General features: G+C 42.3%; 2 protein-coding genes across 13 annotated transcripts in view; one reads left to right on the top strand and one right to left on the bottom strand.

The window, feature by feature from the left end:
- Positions 1 to 1,078, bottom strand: part of PPIP5K2 (diphosphoinositol pentakisphosphate kinase 2) — a 51,484-nt gene extending 50,406 nt beyond the window's left edge. For 7 of the 11 annotated variants that reach the window (XM_032206729.1, XM_032206735.1, XM_032206734.1 and 4 more), the window contains exon 1: positions 747 to 803. The gene's annotated coding sequence lies outside the window, so the exon portion shown is untranslated. Of the gene's footprint in view, positions 1 to 155; positions 218 to 247; positions 390 to 494; positions 557 to 746; positions 804 to 1,018 lie in introns of those variants that run through there. The other 4 variants (XM_032206730.1, XM_032206731.1, XM_032206732.1 and 1 more) reach the window with 4 other exon arrangements.
- Positions 948 to 13,198, top strand: GIN1 (gypsy retrotransposon integrase 1). 2 transcript variants are annotated; one of them, XM_032206741.1, is made up of 8 exons: positions 948 to 1,032; positions 4,145 to 4,290; positions 5,226 to 5,419; positions 6,518 to 6,823; positions 7,500 to 7,688; positions 7,785 to 7,949; positions 8,387 to 8,675; positions 11,148 to 13,198. In XM_032206741.1, the coding sequence occupies exons 2-8, from the start codon at positions 4,152 to 4,154 to the stop codon at positions 11,444 to 11,446; spliced, it is 1,581 nt and encodes a 526-aa protein (XP_032062632.1). In that variant the 5' UTR covers positions 948 to 1,032; positions 4,145 to 4,151; the 3' UTR covers positions 11,447 to 13,198. The 2 variants fall into 2 exon arrangements, with proteins under 2 accessions (XP_032062632.1, XP_032062633.1); XM_032206742.1 differs by lacking the exons at positions 948 to 1,032; positions 4,145 to 4,290 and having other exon boundaries at positions 5,297 to 5,345.
- Positions 13,199 to 15,109: the final 1,911 nt, after the last annotated feature.

Genomic DNA, 15,109 nt, shown 5'->3' with positions numbered 1-15,109 from the left:
AAATGGGAAAATCAACCAGTAAAATAATTCAACACAAGAGTCAGAACTACCTTAAGAGAAAAAAAAAAAAAAAAAAAAAAAAAAGCATTCTGCTGAACATCACTGTCCTCCCTTCAAGACAGAAAAGGATAACTTTTTAAAACAGGCAAACAAACCGAGGTTTGGCATGCACGGCCAGCGCTCCCGCACAGCCACGGCGCAGAAAACCTCCGTGCCACGAACCGCCCAGTCCATTCCCCAGCCGAACCTGGCCGAACACACCGCACGCAGCCACCGATGCTCGCAGCGACTCCGGGCGTTCGGAGGGAAGGGCGCCTTTTGGCGGAGACCCGCTTCGGGAACGCGAAAGCAGCCCCTCCTCCGCCTTCTCGCGGGCAGAGGCGCCTCTTTCTCCGACTTTCGACTTGCAGAGATGCGACAGCCCAGCCCAGCCCAGCCCAGCCCAGCCCAGCCCCACGGCCCCGGCAGCCCCTGCAGGCCCGCTCCCCTCTCACCGCAGCGGCCCGGAGCACCGCCCAGGCAGCGCACGGGAGCCGCCCCCCCGGCCCCACGCTCCTCACACGGTCGCGCCCCGCCAGCACCGGCTGCACCCCCGCGCGGCTTTGTTACGGCCCGAGCCTTGGGCACTGCGGCGCTGGGGGGGACCGGGACGAGGGGGGCGGGCGCTCCGAGGGCCACCCAACCGCCGCCAACGGCCCCCAACGGTCCCCAACCGCCGCCGCCAGCCTCGCCTCGCCTCGCCTCACCTGCGCGTGGCGCCGGCACCGCCCCCGCCCCCCTCCCATGGAGGAGCCGCCGCCGCCCCGTGCTCGTGCCCGTGCCCGTGCCCGTGCCCGTGCACGAGCGCCCGCGCTCTTTCCCGCGCCCCGCCCCCCGCGGCTTGGGCCCCGCCCCCGCCCCTCCCCGCCCCATACTGGCCGCCGCCGCCGCCGCTGCGCTTCCGGGAGCGCCACATAAGTCCCGCCTGAGGGGCAGCGGCCGCCGCGGGGAGCAGGGCGGAGGGGAGCGGCCGCGGTACCTCGGCTGCAGCCGGTGAGTGCGCGGCGGCGGCGCCCCGCGGCCGGTTGGGGGCCCGGGGGCGCGGCGCGCAGGGCGGGGAGAGGTGGGAGGGGGGAAGGAAAAAAAGATCGCATCGGCGCCGCTCTGCGCATGCGCGGGTCTTGCCGCGCTGAGGTGCCCGCACCCGGCGTGGGCGGCGCGGTGGCTGAGGGCGGCGCGGTGCATGATGGGGGTTGTAGTCTGGAGGGCGTGGCGGGAGGGGGGCGGCGGGGGTCTCTTCCCGCCCGGTGGGCTGCCATGGCCGCGGGCAGGCGGCGCCATCTTGGCAGCCCCCCGTGGCGCCCTGGTGCCGAAAGGTGCGGCCGGGGGTGCTGGCTGCGGGGCTGGAAACCGCCTCGCAGTTACTGTGGTGTTCGTGGGGGAAAGTGGGCGTTAAAAAGCGAATTAGCCGAGTGTTGGGAGCCACAACTGCTTTGGCTAAGATGCTGAAACAAAGAGTTATAGGGAACTTCCACCTTCTGCTTTCTTCTCCTCCTCCTTAAAAGGTGTTGAGAACTGATTAGCACCTGTATAATTATGCCATTTTTATAGAGTCCCATATACAAGTAATGGCAGAGGTAGCACGTGAATTACCTGTAGCAATGATTTTTTCTAAAATAAAACTGGAAGATCACGTAACTTGTTGTCTTCAGATTTACTTTTTTTCCTAGGATAGAGCAAAACAAACTATAAAGACCTTAGCACAGGGGGGAAAAATGAGCAGGGACACAGGAAACCAAATATACAGGCAGGAAGCACTCTTAATGTCTCCCTTCTGGGCAGTGATCCAGCAATCTGCTCCAGTACTTAAATCAGTTGCTTTAGGTTCCTGCTCGGTACACTAAATGCATGTGGATGCTACATAATGTGTTCTTTCTTCCCTGGTTTATGTGCACTCCACCCAGTTTTTATAGCAGAAACTGGCACAGCAGGAATGAAGACAGTTTCTCCTCAGCTGAAAAGAGGTCCTGCTCAGGTGTATCTTCTGGATGTGCAACATTGTTAATTTTTTTAGAGCCCACAGCCATGTGCTGCACAGGAAACATTCACTGTCTCAAACAAGACATGCACAATAAGCAAAAACTACAGGAAGAATACAGGCTGTTCTGGAATGTGTTTTCTTGCCATGTGTGAAAATCTGTCAAACCAAAATGGTCCATTATCCCAATGTTTCAGTGAGGAATTATACCTAGCTACTTTTGACTTCCAGATGTGCTTGGGTAACTGCTGATTCACATTCAGGAGAAGCCCTGAGCGAAGCTTAAGTGCGTATCCCTTGTAGATAGAGTGCTGGTAAAGAACAGTTAAAATAATCTTTTCTTATCAGATATACTAGTTAATCAACTGCTTTAAAACAACAAAAATAATACTTTTATCATGGTAGCCTCACCTTCCTTCCTGCTCTTATCCAATTTACCAACTCTGTCAAGTGTTTTGGCTTGTACTATCAGCTCTAAGTTTCCAAGAAACTGCTCTGCCAGCCAAGATTGCTAGAAACAGTGCCATGTTCTGGCTTCACTCCTTCCTATTCTGAAACACCCTCTTTCCTGGTAGAGAGGGTTGTACTGCTAAGCATTTTATCTGTACGAGTTCTCTCAATTAGGAGAATTTTGCTTTAAAATTGTAATGTTGAATGACAAGAGACTTGGCTGTTTTCGAAAGCCAGGTCTTGGTTATGTAAAACAAAGTATTCAGTGGGGCAAAGGTCTTGTCATTACTTGAATGTGAAGTTCCTGGCATTCATTTGGCGTTGATAACACAGCCCAGCTATATACGAGGAATATGATATTCTATAAATAACATACAGCATTTTACTTTCTGGGAGAAACAGTGTGACTAAAAGCAGACATAATCACAGTAGAGCTCTTTACCTCTTTCCAATTCCCGGTGTAGTAAAGGCAGGTGAGAATCTCAAAATTGGAAAATAAATATCCCGACTTACACATTAATCTTTCAAATAGCATCACTGCATGATGAAATTGCATGGATGCTGGAGTGACTGGATATTGTCATTATCCCTACAGTCATGTGCCACTTAGCAGATAGGGCAGACAGCCTGATTATTGCTTTTAGCAGGCTATGCATTGCCATGCTGTGTAGTCTTGGGACACTGCAAAGATAAGAAATTTGGCGAATGCTCTGGATAACCAGCATTCATTAAAAAATTATGACATGGCAGACTCCGAGTCTGATCGTGCTCTTGTAGGAGGCAATTAGAGCAGGATCAAAGAGCTGCTTCATCTACTAGTTTATTAATGCAGGAGCAGACCTTAAAAAACAACAACAACAAAAAACAACCCTGAAATCACACAGTGTCTACATGAATATGTCTGCCTATCATTAATTGATAATTATTTTGAGGCTACTCATGGTAGACCTAAACTTTTCCTGTGCCAATGACGCATTTTCCTAATGATATTTTAGTTTATTAATATGATCAGAACAGTCAGCCCATGTCAGGGAATTAACTGCCTACTTATGTGCAGAATCACGTTTGGGACTTCAGAATCCAGTTGTCAGACGAATTAATGATGAAAATAAATTTGTCAGTCTCTGTCTGGGGAGTTGGTTTCTCCTATTTGTCTGTTTTCTCATCAGGGTGTCTATTTGGACACATTTAATCCCCAGCACAACTGTATGGGGAAACTATCCAAATGTTTAAGAAAAGTTATTTCTTTCTGGTTTCATTTTTCTCCCCACTCTGCAATGAATACAGTGGAAGACTCCATCATTCAGAAGTTTTAAAATATACATTGACAAAACTAACCTTGTATACAACAAAGTAGTGTGCTCAATAGTGTTCCTTATCCTTATCTCTCATGTTGATGACAGCATGGGTTATCAAAAGCAGTGCAGTGCATGGTGTGATATGCTCTCAGGGGCACAAAGCTTGAAAGATATGAAGCAATTCATAGGATTAAAATACAGCTGCCCTAAGCTTTCTGGAGAGAGAGCTCAATTGGATCAGTCAACATGCTGCATTATCAGGATACCTCTGTCTAACTACAGTAATCCAGTAAATTAAACGAGCCTAAACAAGGAGAAACTTGAAGATATGCTGCTGTGGCAGTTGCTCAATCTGACAAGTATTGTGCATTTTGTGCAGGTTAGCAATGGTACGCAGTGGAAAAAATGGTGGCCTCCACCTGAAGCAGATTGAATACTACAAAAGAACGGGGGAATATCATCCCACCACGTTATCAAGTGAAAGAAGTGGAATCAGGAGAGCAGCCAAAAAATTTGTTTTCAAAGGTAAACATATTATTTCAAACTAATTGGAAATTTTAATTTTTTAGGTGAAGATGTACTGATACAAGAATTGAAAGTGCTATCTTGCTCTGCAGAATGCTATGATGTTAATATACATCCTTCATGAAACACACAGGCTGCCTATCCCACGTTAATATATAACAGAATGTTTGCAGAAACACTACCTGCTTGAGTCCTTACTGGAAAGGTTTTATGTATCTGTCTGAAAGCCAAGCCTTGTTTTAGATACTAGATTTGTATCCATTGCAACCCACGATTCATAGAACTGCAGGAGGACAAGCCCTGGTCTGCAGCTATTGACAGGGAACATTTGACCCTGGGCTGGAGCACCCTGGATGTGGGCAGCAATGCAAGCATGGGTTTTCTGTCTGTCACCTTGGAGCCTCCACACCCACCCTAGCTTTGTTGTATCCTCAGGAAGAAATCTGCAGGTATTGAGCCTTGGTGGTTTGCTTTGTGCTCTCAATCCCATCAAACCTGCCCAGCCTTTGCAGAGAAAAAAAGCAGGAAGGAGTTAAAGCTGCGGATCACAACGTACAGTTACTTGGCAGGGAGGCAATATGTCTCATAACACATCCTGCATTCCCTTCTCACTCCCAGCACTAGGTTTAGTTTCTGATGGACTTCCCATGAGACCATAATCTGCAGTCTGACTTGACCTTGTAACACCTCATGTCCAGGTTAATAAATACTGGTGAATGCTTGGCTCTTGGGAGAAAATAGTTAAAAAGAAAATTCAAACAAACACACAGACAAAAACAAACAAAACACCAAAAACAAAACAAAACCTACTTTCACACAAAGGTAAAATGAAGATGGCTTATTAAATTCTATACTGGGTCATGCCCAGTAGTTTACTAAACTAAACAACTGCAGAAGGCAAAGCACTCATGTACTTCCTGGTATTTTTCTTCCAGAAAATAAATTGTTCTATGTTGGAAAAGACAGAAAACAAATGCGCCTGGTAATTGTTTCAGATGAAGAGAAGAAAAAAGTGCTTGCGAAATGCCATGAAAATGCTGCAGGCACACATCACGGTATATCAAGGACACTGACTTTAGTGGAATCTAATTACTACTGGACCTCTATAACAAATGATGTCAAACAGTGGGTATGGTTTCATAGCTACAGGATATTTTTTTAATGTAGTCTGTGTTGCAAGGATTTTGTAATCATACGACTTTGATACAGTAATCACCCATACTGCTTCATGATGAGGAAACATAAGCTAACAATCAAACTGTAAATTGACTGTATGCCGAAGCACAGTGCTTTCTTTTTCTTTTTCTTTTTTCTTTTATTATTGACCTTGTAGTTTGCAATATGTTAGCCAATGGTAGGGAGCCATACTGCATTTCAGTATGCGGGTCACATGGGGTCTTTTGGAGGGATTTCTTTGGCAAGCTGTATTGCCTATCTTCATTAAGATGCGGTGTACAGCTGGCCAGAGTGGCTGCTGGCGGATGAAAATTGGCTTCTGCCTTCAAACTAGGTGTGTTTGGGAAGCAGGTAAGCAAATTGATGCTTAGGACTGTTCCTTCTCCTCCTTCACCCAAATATATGTTCACATAATCCCTAGGCAGAACATGATCCATGAGCAAACCCTATGTAAAAATGTTCTTTGTGGCAAAATTATTGCTGCTATCAGCTTGCTGTATCACCTAAGTATTTAGAGTCCATGTGCAACTGTAACATGAACTGAAAATGAGTCTTTGCTTTCGCTTCAGACTTAGAAAAGTCTGGTTCTGTCCTGTAGCTAAAGCTGACCCGTGTTCTGTATCGCTGATGGTGCTTACTGCCAACGTTTGACAGCCACAGCATACTCAAAAGAACCAAAAGGGAAATGATTGGGATTTTTTTCCTTTCAATCCAGATGTTCCATACTTCCTTTAGCATTTACAGATTATCGTTTTAAAGTTTATACTATGGACCTGAAAGAGCGCAGTGCTCTCAGGATGAGCACAGTTCATCCTGAACTGCTGTGCATTTCCTTTCCCTGGCCTTCACTATTTGGTTTTGTTTTGTTTTTATCCTGGGGCTGAAAAACCTAATGACAAAAAATCATAGGAAAAGATAAAAACGAGTTCATCTGACATTGCCTGGGTCTGACCTGACCTAGAGAGGAATAATGGAGATTTATGATATTTTGTTGTTGTAAACCTTCTGTATCACTTTTTATTGATAGCATCTCCCCTGGTTTCTGCACTAGGTATATGCATGCCAGCATTGCCAAGTGGCAAAGAATACAACCACCACCACGCCCAAACCACACCCTATCAAAGCAGAGGACCCCTGGACAGCAGTCACTGTAGCCCTAATGGGACCTTTTAATGTTACCAACAGAAGCCACAAGTATATCATAATCATGATAGATTTGTTCACAAAATGGGCTGTTATTTTGCCTCTGCGTGACACTTCAGCAGCTGAAATTGCTAAGGCAATCATCAATGTATTTTTCTTATATGGACCACCTCAAAAAATGCCTATTGATCAAGGGAAGGAGCTTGCTCATCAGGTATGTCTTTACATAGGTTTTGTTTGTTTGTTTTTGAGAAAAATACTTTTTTTTTTTTTTCCCCATAATAATTTTAGGCCATTCTTGTGGGGAAAAAAAATACATAAATCCGATACCCGAATGTTTATTTTCTTTAATCAAAAAAAGTAGGTTCAGAAATTGACAAACTGATTATTTGCAATTGTAATTGCAAAATATTAATTGTAATAATTGTAATTGTAATGCAGCATTTCCCAGGGTTGTTTTCTTTTGGTAAAGAGCAAAAAATGCATAATGTGTATCTTGCCACTTAATTGGAGTGGCTCAAGCTTTCACATACCAACATGTTGCTGTATTTCGTCTGTCAAGTATTTCATATTGCTCAGTATAGCAGATAGGCCAATGTCAAAAATATCCTTAGATACAGTGATAAAGAAGAATTACTCACTCTTTGATCCCTTCAGAGATCATGAAATCATGAGGCTATGATATGGAAAAAATGACAAATTGTGTTAGTGGCAGAAGTGCTTTTAGAAACCATCTATTACTGGCTCCAGAGCTATACTGATTCCTTTAGCTCTCATTCCTAAGTCTGGACTGTTACGTGGGAATATGTATAGAGGAGTTTTGCTTGGCCATCATCTTACCAACAAAGTAGGTAGAAACTTTCAATAATTGTCGTCTTTTTCTTTTTAAGATAAACAAAGAACTATTTGCGCTGTTTGGAATGAAACAAATAGTATTGTCTTATCCTCAGACTGATGAAGTAAATGAAAGAACGTGCAAGACAATCAAAGCTTTCCTTAACAAATACTGCACAGACCATCCAAATGATTGGGATGAACATTTGTCTGCTATTGCCTATGCATTCAATTTGACTAATTTGGTAAGTCAAAGTTCTTCCTTTTTTGACTGAAGTCCTCCAAAATGCCTGCAAAATGGTATGTTAAATTTGCTTGCTTTTTGCTCCCCACTTAAACAGGAGCCAGATCAAACCACTCCCTATTTCCAAATGTTTAATCGTAACCCATATGTTGTTGAACCAATGAATGTATGTATGGAAGAAGACAATATGTTTGCCAAAATATTTGAAGCAACCAAAAGAGCCAGTCAAGCACTGGAAGAAGAGAAAACCTCAGACTGTCAGGTAAATGGTATAATTTCAAATTTTCCTAGGATGGGGACAGAAGAGAGAAAAGATGGAAAGACTTGAGGTTCAAAGTATAACCTTTAGCAATACATATTTTTTTCTTCTCTTTGGCCTGGGATCTCTAGATTCCAGCGTACATATGCTTGTATGCATATGGAAGGAGTAAACTTGAGAGGAGACCTTTTTCCAGGAGATTCATGTTTGACTTTGAGGGCTAAGTATGCATGGAAGCTGAAAAACATTGCCTATGGACTATTGACTTAGAACATGAAGATAAAATCCCCTTCTACAGAACTCTCCAGCTTTACACATTATGAATTACACACATCTAAAGACATCTAATATTTTTGATATTGCATTATTAACCAATGTTATGAAAATACATGATTACTTCTGGAAAAAGGAAATGTACTTCATATCTATATCTTTTGCAGGTGGAGAAAACCTCTTCAGATGAACAGAAAACCAGAAACAAAATCACTGTCAAAAAGAAGACAAAGCAATTAAATACCCTTCAACTTAAAGTTGGTCATGAAGTTCTCAGACAAAGAAAAAACTGGTGGAAAGATGGTCGTTTCCAGTCAGAATGGGTTGGTCCATGTATTATAGATTATATCACAGATAATGGCTGTGCAATTTTAAGAGATGCTACAGGATCCAGGTTGAAAAGACCCATCAAGATGTCTCACCTCAAGCCATACATAAGAGGGTCCAATGAAAAAGGTATTTACGTGTGTATTTTATGTGCATGTATATATGTTTGTATGTATTTTTGTTAAGTTTTCCTGTCATGTCTTGGTGTTAGGTGAGGTAGTGAGCCAGTATCATTCACTCACTAGTGTGAATTAAACCACTGGGTAGTAATTACTGTAATCAATTTTCAGTAATGAGAGCAGTGAGTGTGAGTGGCTTTAAACCTATGCAGAGCATGGAACAGAGCTAATGAATCATGTTTAAAGCCTGTGTAAAAATAGTTTCCATTACAGTTGCTTTTAATATGTGGTTTGGCCCTGTTAATGCTGGCTGGCCAAAACATGTGAGAAGTATAATTCAGCTGAACTATATTCAAAGAGCATTTTTTAACTCCTATGTTCCTGTTTTGATATAGACAGGATTCACATTAATTTTCCTCATGCAATGGGAATGTAATTTCTTTTGCCTTATCTGACTAGTATATATGGTACCAGTTTAGGGCTTATTTTTGAGCAACCAAAACAGCCTATTTGCTAAAACCTTAAAAAACAAAGACTACCTCAGAGAGCTGATTTTTGAAGAGTTAGTTTTAAGTTTCAGTACTGAAGAGGTAAACAGATTTCTTGTCCCAGAGCAATAAAATGTCATGCTCAAAAGTAGAATTTGCGGAAATTCCCAAACACTTGGGAAATCAACTGACAATGTTACTCTTACACATTCAGTGTACTCTTTTGCAATGGTGCTGCTTTAATCAAACAACAGCAGCTGTTTCTTTTCTGCTGATGCTATCTTTGGGTCACTTCAGGCATTTGGAATAAAACAAGTACTCAGTGTTCGGAAGACTTTTGTCTCAGAACTGCTTTGTTCAGGGTTCTTGAAATGAAATTCCTACCCTCTTGGCATGTGTGGTTAAGTCCTGATTCTTCAAAATGCATAAACTGCATTGAGACAGCCACCTCTTCCATCACCTCCTAAAACTGAGGAGCTTGCAAAGCTGAAACTAATTCTGTAATTTCACATAGGAAGCTGGTATTGAGGCCACTTGTCAGCCTCCATTGCAGTTTGAGTAAACAAGAACAGCAGTGTCACATTGCTTCTCCTGGACACTGCTCTGCGTCTCATTCTGCATCTTCCAGCTCTTTGCTGAATTACTGAGCTGTATGGAGGAAGTCACATACGTGTCCTGCAGGCAGGTCCTCTCCAGCTGCTGCAATGACTTTGGAATGTGGAAAAAGTGCATCTTAGGTGAGGTATCTGTGGTCTGTAGGTGTTATTAAGTATTTTGCTTACACTTCAGATTTTGGAGCAGCGTATCTTCTCTGTATAACACTAGAAGCATGGATTTAGACTCTTTAAGCAGGAAAGACAAGTCCTGGAAATGGAGTGCTTATTTTTTTTACATGATTTGAAAATCTTCTGCAGGTAAGAAAGGGCAAATAGAAGCAAGGTATTTTTCAAACCTTTTGTAACAATCTTGACCTAAAGATTACTCTTGAGTCAGTGCATTGATATATGCTCTTGGTATAGGCATTACAGATTAAAAGTCTGTGTGGACCTGGGTTGTTGCTTGCTACCCAGATGTTTGTATAGCCTAGTAGAGGTTGCAGGACACCATGCAGATGTACGTAAGTACATCTGTGTGTCTGAAGCAATACTTTTTCTTGTTTGAGTGTTGTTTATTTTAAATATTAATCTCAATAGAATCCCAGTGGCTCCAGTGCTCAGACAATTCAGAAGTGCAAATACTTTGCACTTCAGATTGAGGACACATCTGTCAAGAAATATAACTTGCGAAGGAATTTGTAGCCCCTAAAATACTTGATTTGATGTAAGGGTCCTCATCTGAGTAAGAAAGTTGGCCCTAAGTCATCTTCCAAAACAAAAGTATAAACCCCATGAGGACAGTTACACATTTAATTTGGCTGGTCAGACTATTTTTATTTTATTTGAACTCACTTGGAAAAATCAAACATAGCAAGCATATGCTAGATAGAAGAGAAGTTCAATAGTACCGTACAGAAGCAATCAACATTATGGCCTTTACATTCTATAAAACTGTTTTATTTCTTTATTTCTTAAAGTCTATTGTTTTGAATTGTGATTTCCCAGCAATAGTTAGGAGATGACACATTACTTTGTGAGTTGGTGTACAACATGGAAGAATCTGCATGCCTGTTCTTGTTTGGTATTATTAGTTCAGTAGCTGACTATGACAGGCCTCAAGCTAGTCCACTGACGTAGCAAAAAAAGAAGAAAAAAAAAAGGCAACCTTTCCTTCTTAACATGAAGTACTGCAAGCATTATTTTATGGATATATGAGATGCAACCAAATATTTGGTGCTTAGTGAAATTAGCACCATGTAATCAGATTCCTGCCACTCAAACTTTCTTGTCATCTTACAAAAATAGTTTTGAAAAGTAAGTTGGCAACTCACTATCATTTTAAGTATGGCTTTCAGTAAACTAGGACCATCTACTTTAATGGGTACTTTTATTTTGCAGACAACCACTACTTCTTACAAGGTGCAGTAGTTGTTGACCATGACTACATTGGTGTATCTGAAAGATCATATACTCCAAGCCAGCAAGACCCTATTGCTGAAGGGGAAATAAACACCTATGCAAGAGGTGTCATGTCTGTGGCGCAAATGCCACCTTCAGCCTGCAAAGACCAAGATCCAACAGATGGCAAACATCAGTCTGAGGCAACAGAAGATCATTGCATTGAACCAAACAATGCAAAGCCAGAGCAATGGCCTTCACCTTGCTGGACACTTCCGACCAAGATAGAAGACACTTAAGCAAGCTGTCTCCTGTCATAGTTCAGTGGCAGTTTGGAGCACCTGTGGCAGACTGAACAGTTATAAATTCCACAGCCAAATCCACTTTACTCTATGAATTTAAGAATACTGCAGGTATTCAGTGGTTAATTTATATGGGCATTAAGAAGCAATCACTCTGTTAACAAAATGTAGGCACAACCTAGTAAAAGCACATGTTCTACTACTGTTTGAATTTAAGAACACTATAAGTGTTCTTAAGTGTAAGTGGTTAATTTACGTGGGCATTGAGAAGTAATCACTGGGGTACCAGAAATACTGTCCCAACCTAGTGAAAGTGTAAGTAGTTTTCATTGTGCATTTGAATTCCAATTTTTGCTGGTAAAATGGCAATATGGCCCAACCCTACTGTCACCCTCTCAGGACACAGCACATCCTTTCACAGTAATGACATTTTCATTAATCCTTACCTGACTCATTGCTAATATGTAGACGTATTGTGGGATAAATATGAACTAAGCAACTTAATATATTTTTTTTCTCCCCTGTACAAATATAAAGAAGATTATGTTGTCATTTTCTTGTTAAAGAACTGTTTCTCATTCTTTCTGAGAAGCTGCAAGCTTGGACTTTCACAGGTTTTAATTTGTAGTCTAACTCACCGCTCTAAGATCTCACAAAACAGTAAAGCCATCAAAATCAAATACAGCGAGTATTTTGCATATGAAACAGTGCGGCTTTCGCTGCTCCCTGCTCATCAAAGCTCTGCTAAGGAGAGCAATTTCAGTTCCTCACATGTGGCAGAATCTTAGCAGTGGTCAGCATTCATTTGTGCTTTCCTCACAAACATCTGGTTTCCCTGACTTCTTCCCAGATCTAGCGTGGGTTTGGAGATTTCCGCTGACAGTTCTCTAGGAAAGGTGAGGACCAGCATTACTTATTCTCTGAATTCCTTGAGTAAGTTATTACAGGCTTCCTGCAAGGAAGACTCTATTTCATGGTAAGATGAAAACATATCTACTGCTAAAGTTACGTGAACAGGAACTCTTTCACGTGTAAAACTGATGAGGGCAAGCTGGTTCTATTTATAGGGGAGTGACAGGAAGAGGAAGAATGCTAGTAGAGAGCTGAATTTAGAAATGCAGCAACTTATGTCACTTGCTGAGGAGGACTTGCTTATCTTGCTCTCTGAATAGCTGTATTCTGTCATCTTTGCTGCTGGATGTCATGTGACATAATACAGGTGGCTTTTAGTTAGCTTAAATGGCTGGATGCATTGCTATTGTCTCTTGTCAAAATCTAGAAGAAGAAAGTATTGTTTATTAAAGGTTTTCAGCTAATCTTAGGTAAAAAGACTTTGTCCTCAAGGCTAATGAGATATCTAGCTTATGCAGAAATTCACACCCATTGTGCAGTATGCCCACAGTGTCATGGGCCTGAGCTGTGTAAAAGAACAGCGCAGCACAATGGTGGTATTCCAGCATCTGATCTTAAAACCCCTCTGAAAGTGCTTAATTCTCAGTACTTTTTCCCCACTGAGACTGAGAAGGCAGTTGCGGGGAGGCAACTGGGGATGTGGGCTGTACAGAATGGCGTGCAGCCCACAGTATTTGCGGTGGGTGTGGACAGCAGCAAAACATATTTATTAACTGCTGCTACCTGCAGGCTGTGCCGCCCTCTGGGGACTGCTGCTCTTCGGATCTCTGCTCTAGTGCAGTCAAGGTACGGTTGGGGAAATATGCCTGTTGTCTTTTTTGTTGTTGTTGTTTGTTTGTTTATTTTTATTTGTTTATTTTTTATTTTTTTTAAGAAAAAAGCTAGGGAATTCTGTGAAATTACATTGAAATATTTGAACATTGAATAGAAAAAAAAAAAAAAAAGCTTGCAAAGGGGATGTAACTGGAGCATTGGCCTTACTTGGATTTTATTTTTTCCACCAGTAGTGAGCGCTGTGGTCACACAGTATTTTTTTTTTTTCTCCAGAACAGCAATTTAAAGAGAACAGCCAGTTCAGGTGCTGTGCCCAGTTTCATGGGCAGCGGCAATTCAAGTCCTGAACCTTCCCGAGCAACCAGAACGGTGGCTACCAGATCCTTTAACAGAGACCCAGGTTATTTAAACCAATCCCTCCTCCTTCATATCTGCCTTTATTTCTTCCACTACCCAGAGTGATCACTACCCAGAATAACATCTGCTAGGATGGCTTTATATTGTTAGATGCATTGTGTGTGTGAAATATATATATAATTATATATTATATATATTTTTGCTTTACCTTCCCTGTTCCTTATTCAGACGCAGTTCAGTGGAGCCCTTTTCTGTGGTAGGTGTGCAGGGGAGCTCTAGGGTAACGAGTGCTGTGTACTTGTTATAGCTACATTGGAGAGAAATAAAATGCTAAACTGGTAGTGGATAGGAAAAACAGCAACTATTTAACAAACTGTGTAATGCTGATCATTCAGGTTTCCTAGTAATTGCGATATACTGTGTTAACAGGCAGCCATTAGTGCCTCTTGGATGCTCCCAAATGAGACCTTCTCTGCACATGGGAGGTTTATTGAAATAAAATACAGGAGTTTCAAGCTAGCAACTCAAAAAGCAATCACTGGAAACTGAAAAAAGATGCCACCAGGAAAACTGAGACATAGCAAGCAGCATGCTGTGCTTGGTAAGCTGAGGGAAACCTCACACCTTGGCCTAGTGAAGCATTCCTCAGTATGTCCCTATGCCCACAGTGAGTTGTCAGCACCAGCTTCTGGCTCATGTTTTGACCAACCTGTATAAAATTACTAATGCCCATCTGTAATCGTCTTCTCCACTGGCACACAGGTCTGATTTACGATGGGATAGTAGTGGAAGACTACTATTGCTGTAAAAGCGTTCATGGAAATTCTGTTTTCACATAGAGTTTGTGCCCCCTCATGGCCTCTTTCTCAGAGAAGAGAAATAGAAGGGAGCACAGCATGAAGGAACTGACAATTCCCTTGTTTCTTCCAGAGCAGAAATATGAGCGTTTTTCCTTTGGGTTTGCTACTACCACTAATTACCCCCTCCTGTTTGTACTGGGTCTGGCTGGGATGTTAACTTTCCCTGCAGCAGCCCATACTGTGCTGTGCTCTGCACTTGTAGTTGGAACAGCAGTGTTATCCACACCAGTATTGTGTCTACTGCTGAGCAGCAGTGGCACAGCATTGGGCCTCTCTCTAACCCTCCTAGGGGGTGGGCAAAAAGTGAGAAGAGAAACATCACTAGGGCAGCTGACCTAAACCAACCAAAGGGATATTCCATATCATGTGGTGTCACACTCAGCAATAAAAGGTGGAAACAGGAAGAAGAGGGGAGGGGTGGGCTCTCGTGTTGAAAATGTTGGTCCTCCTCCCAAACACCAGCTACGTGCGTTGAGGCCCTGCTTCAAGGATGTGGTCAATCATCGCTCATTTGTGGGAAGTAGAGAGTAATTTCTTTCCTCTGCACTTCCACGTAGCCTTCATTTGTTTTATTTGTTTGTTTTCCTACTTTTTTTTTTTTTATTTCCCCTTTCCCTTTTTATTTCCCTTTAGTTAAATTGTTTAGTTCATAATAATCTTTTTTTATTATTATTATTTCCCTTTAATTAAATTATCCATATCTCAACCTGTGAGTTGTTCTTTGCTTTACTTCTAAAAAAGATTTTCATCTAAAAAG

The sequence above is a fragment of the Aythya fuligula genome, chromosome Z, assembly GCF_009819795.1.
Source record: "Aythya fuligula isolate bAytFul2 chromosome Z, bAytFul2.pri, whole genome shotgun sequence".
Classification (NCBI taxonomy): Eukaryota; Metazoa; Chordata; class Aves; order Anseriformes; family Anatidae; genus Aythya; species Aythya fuligula.
This window is presented reverse-complemented; position numbering and strand designations above follow the sequence as displayed.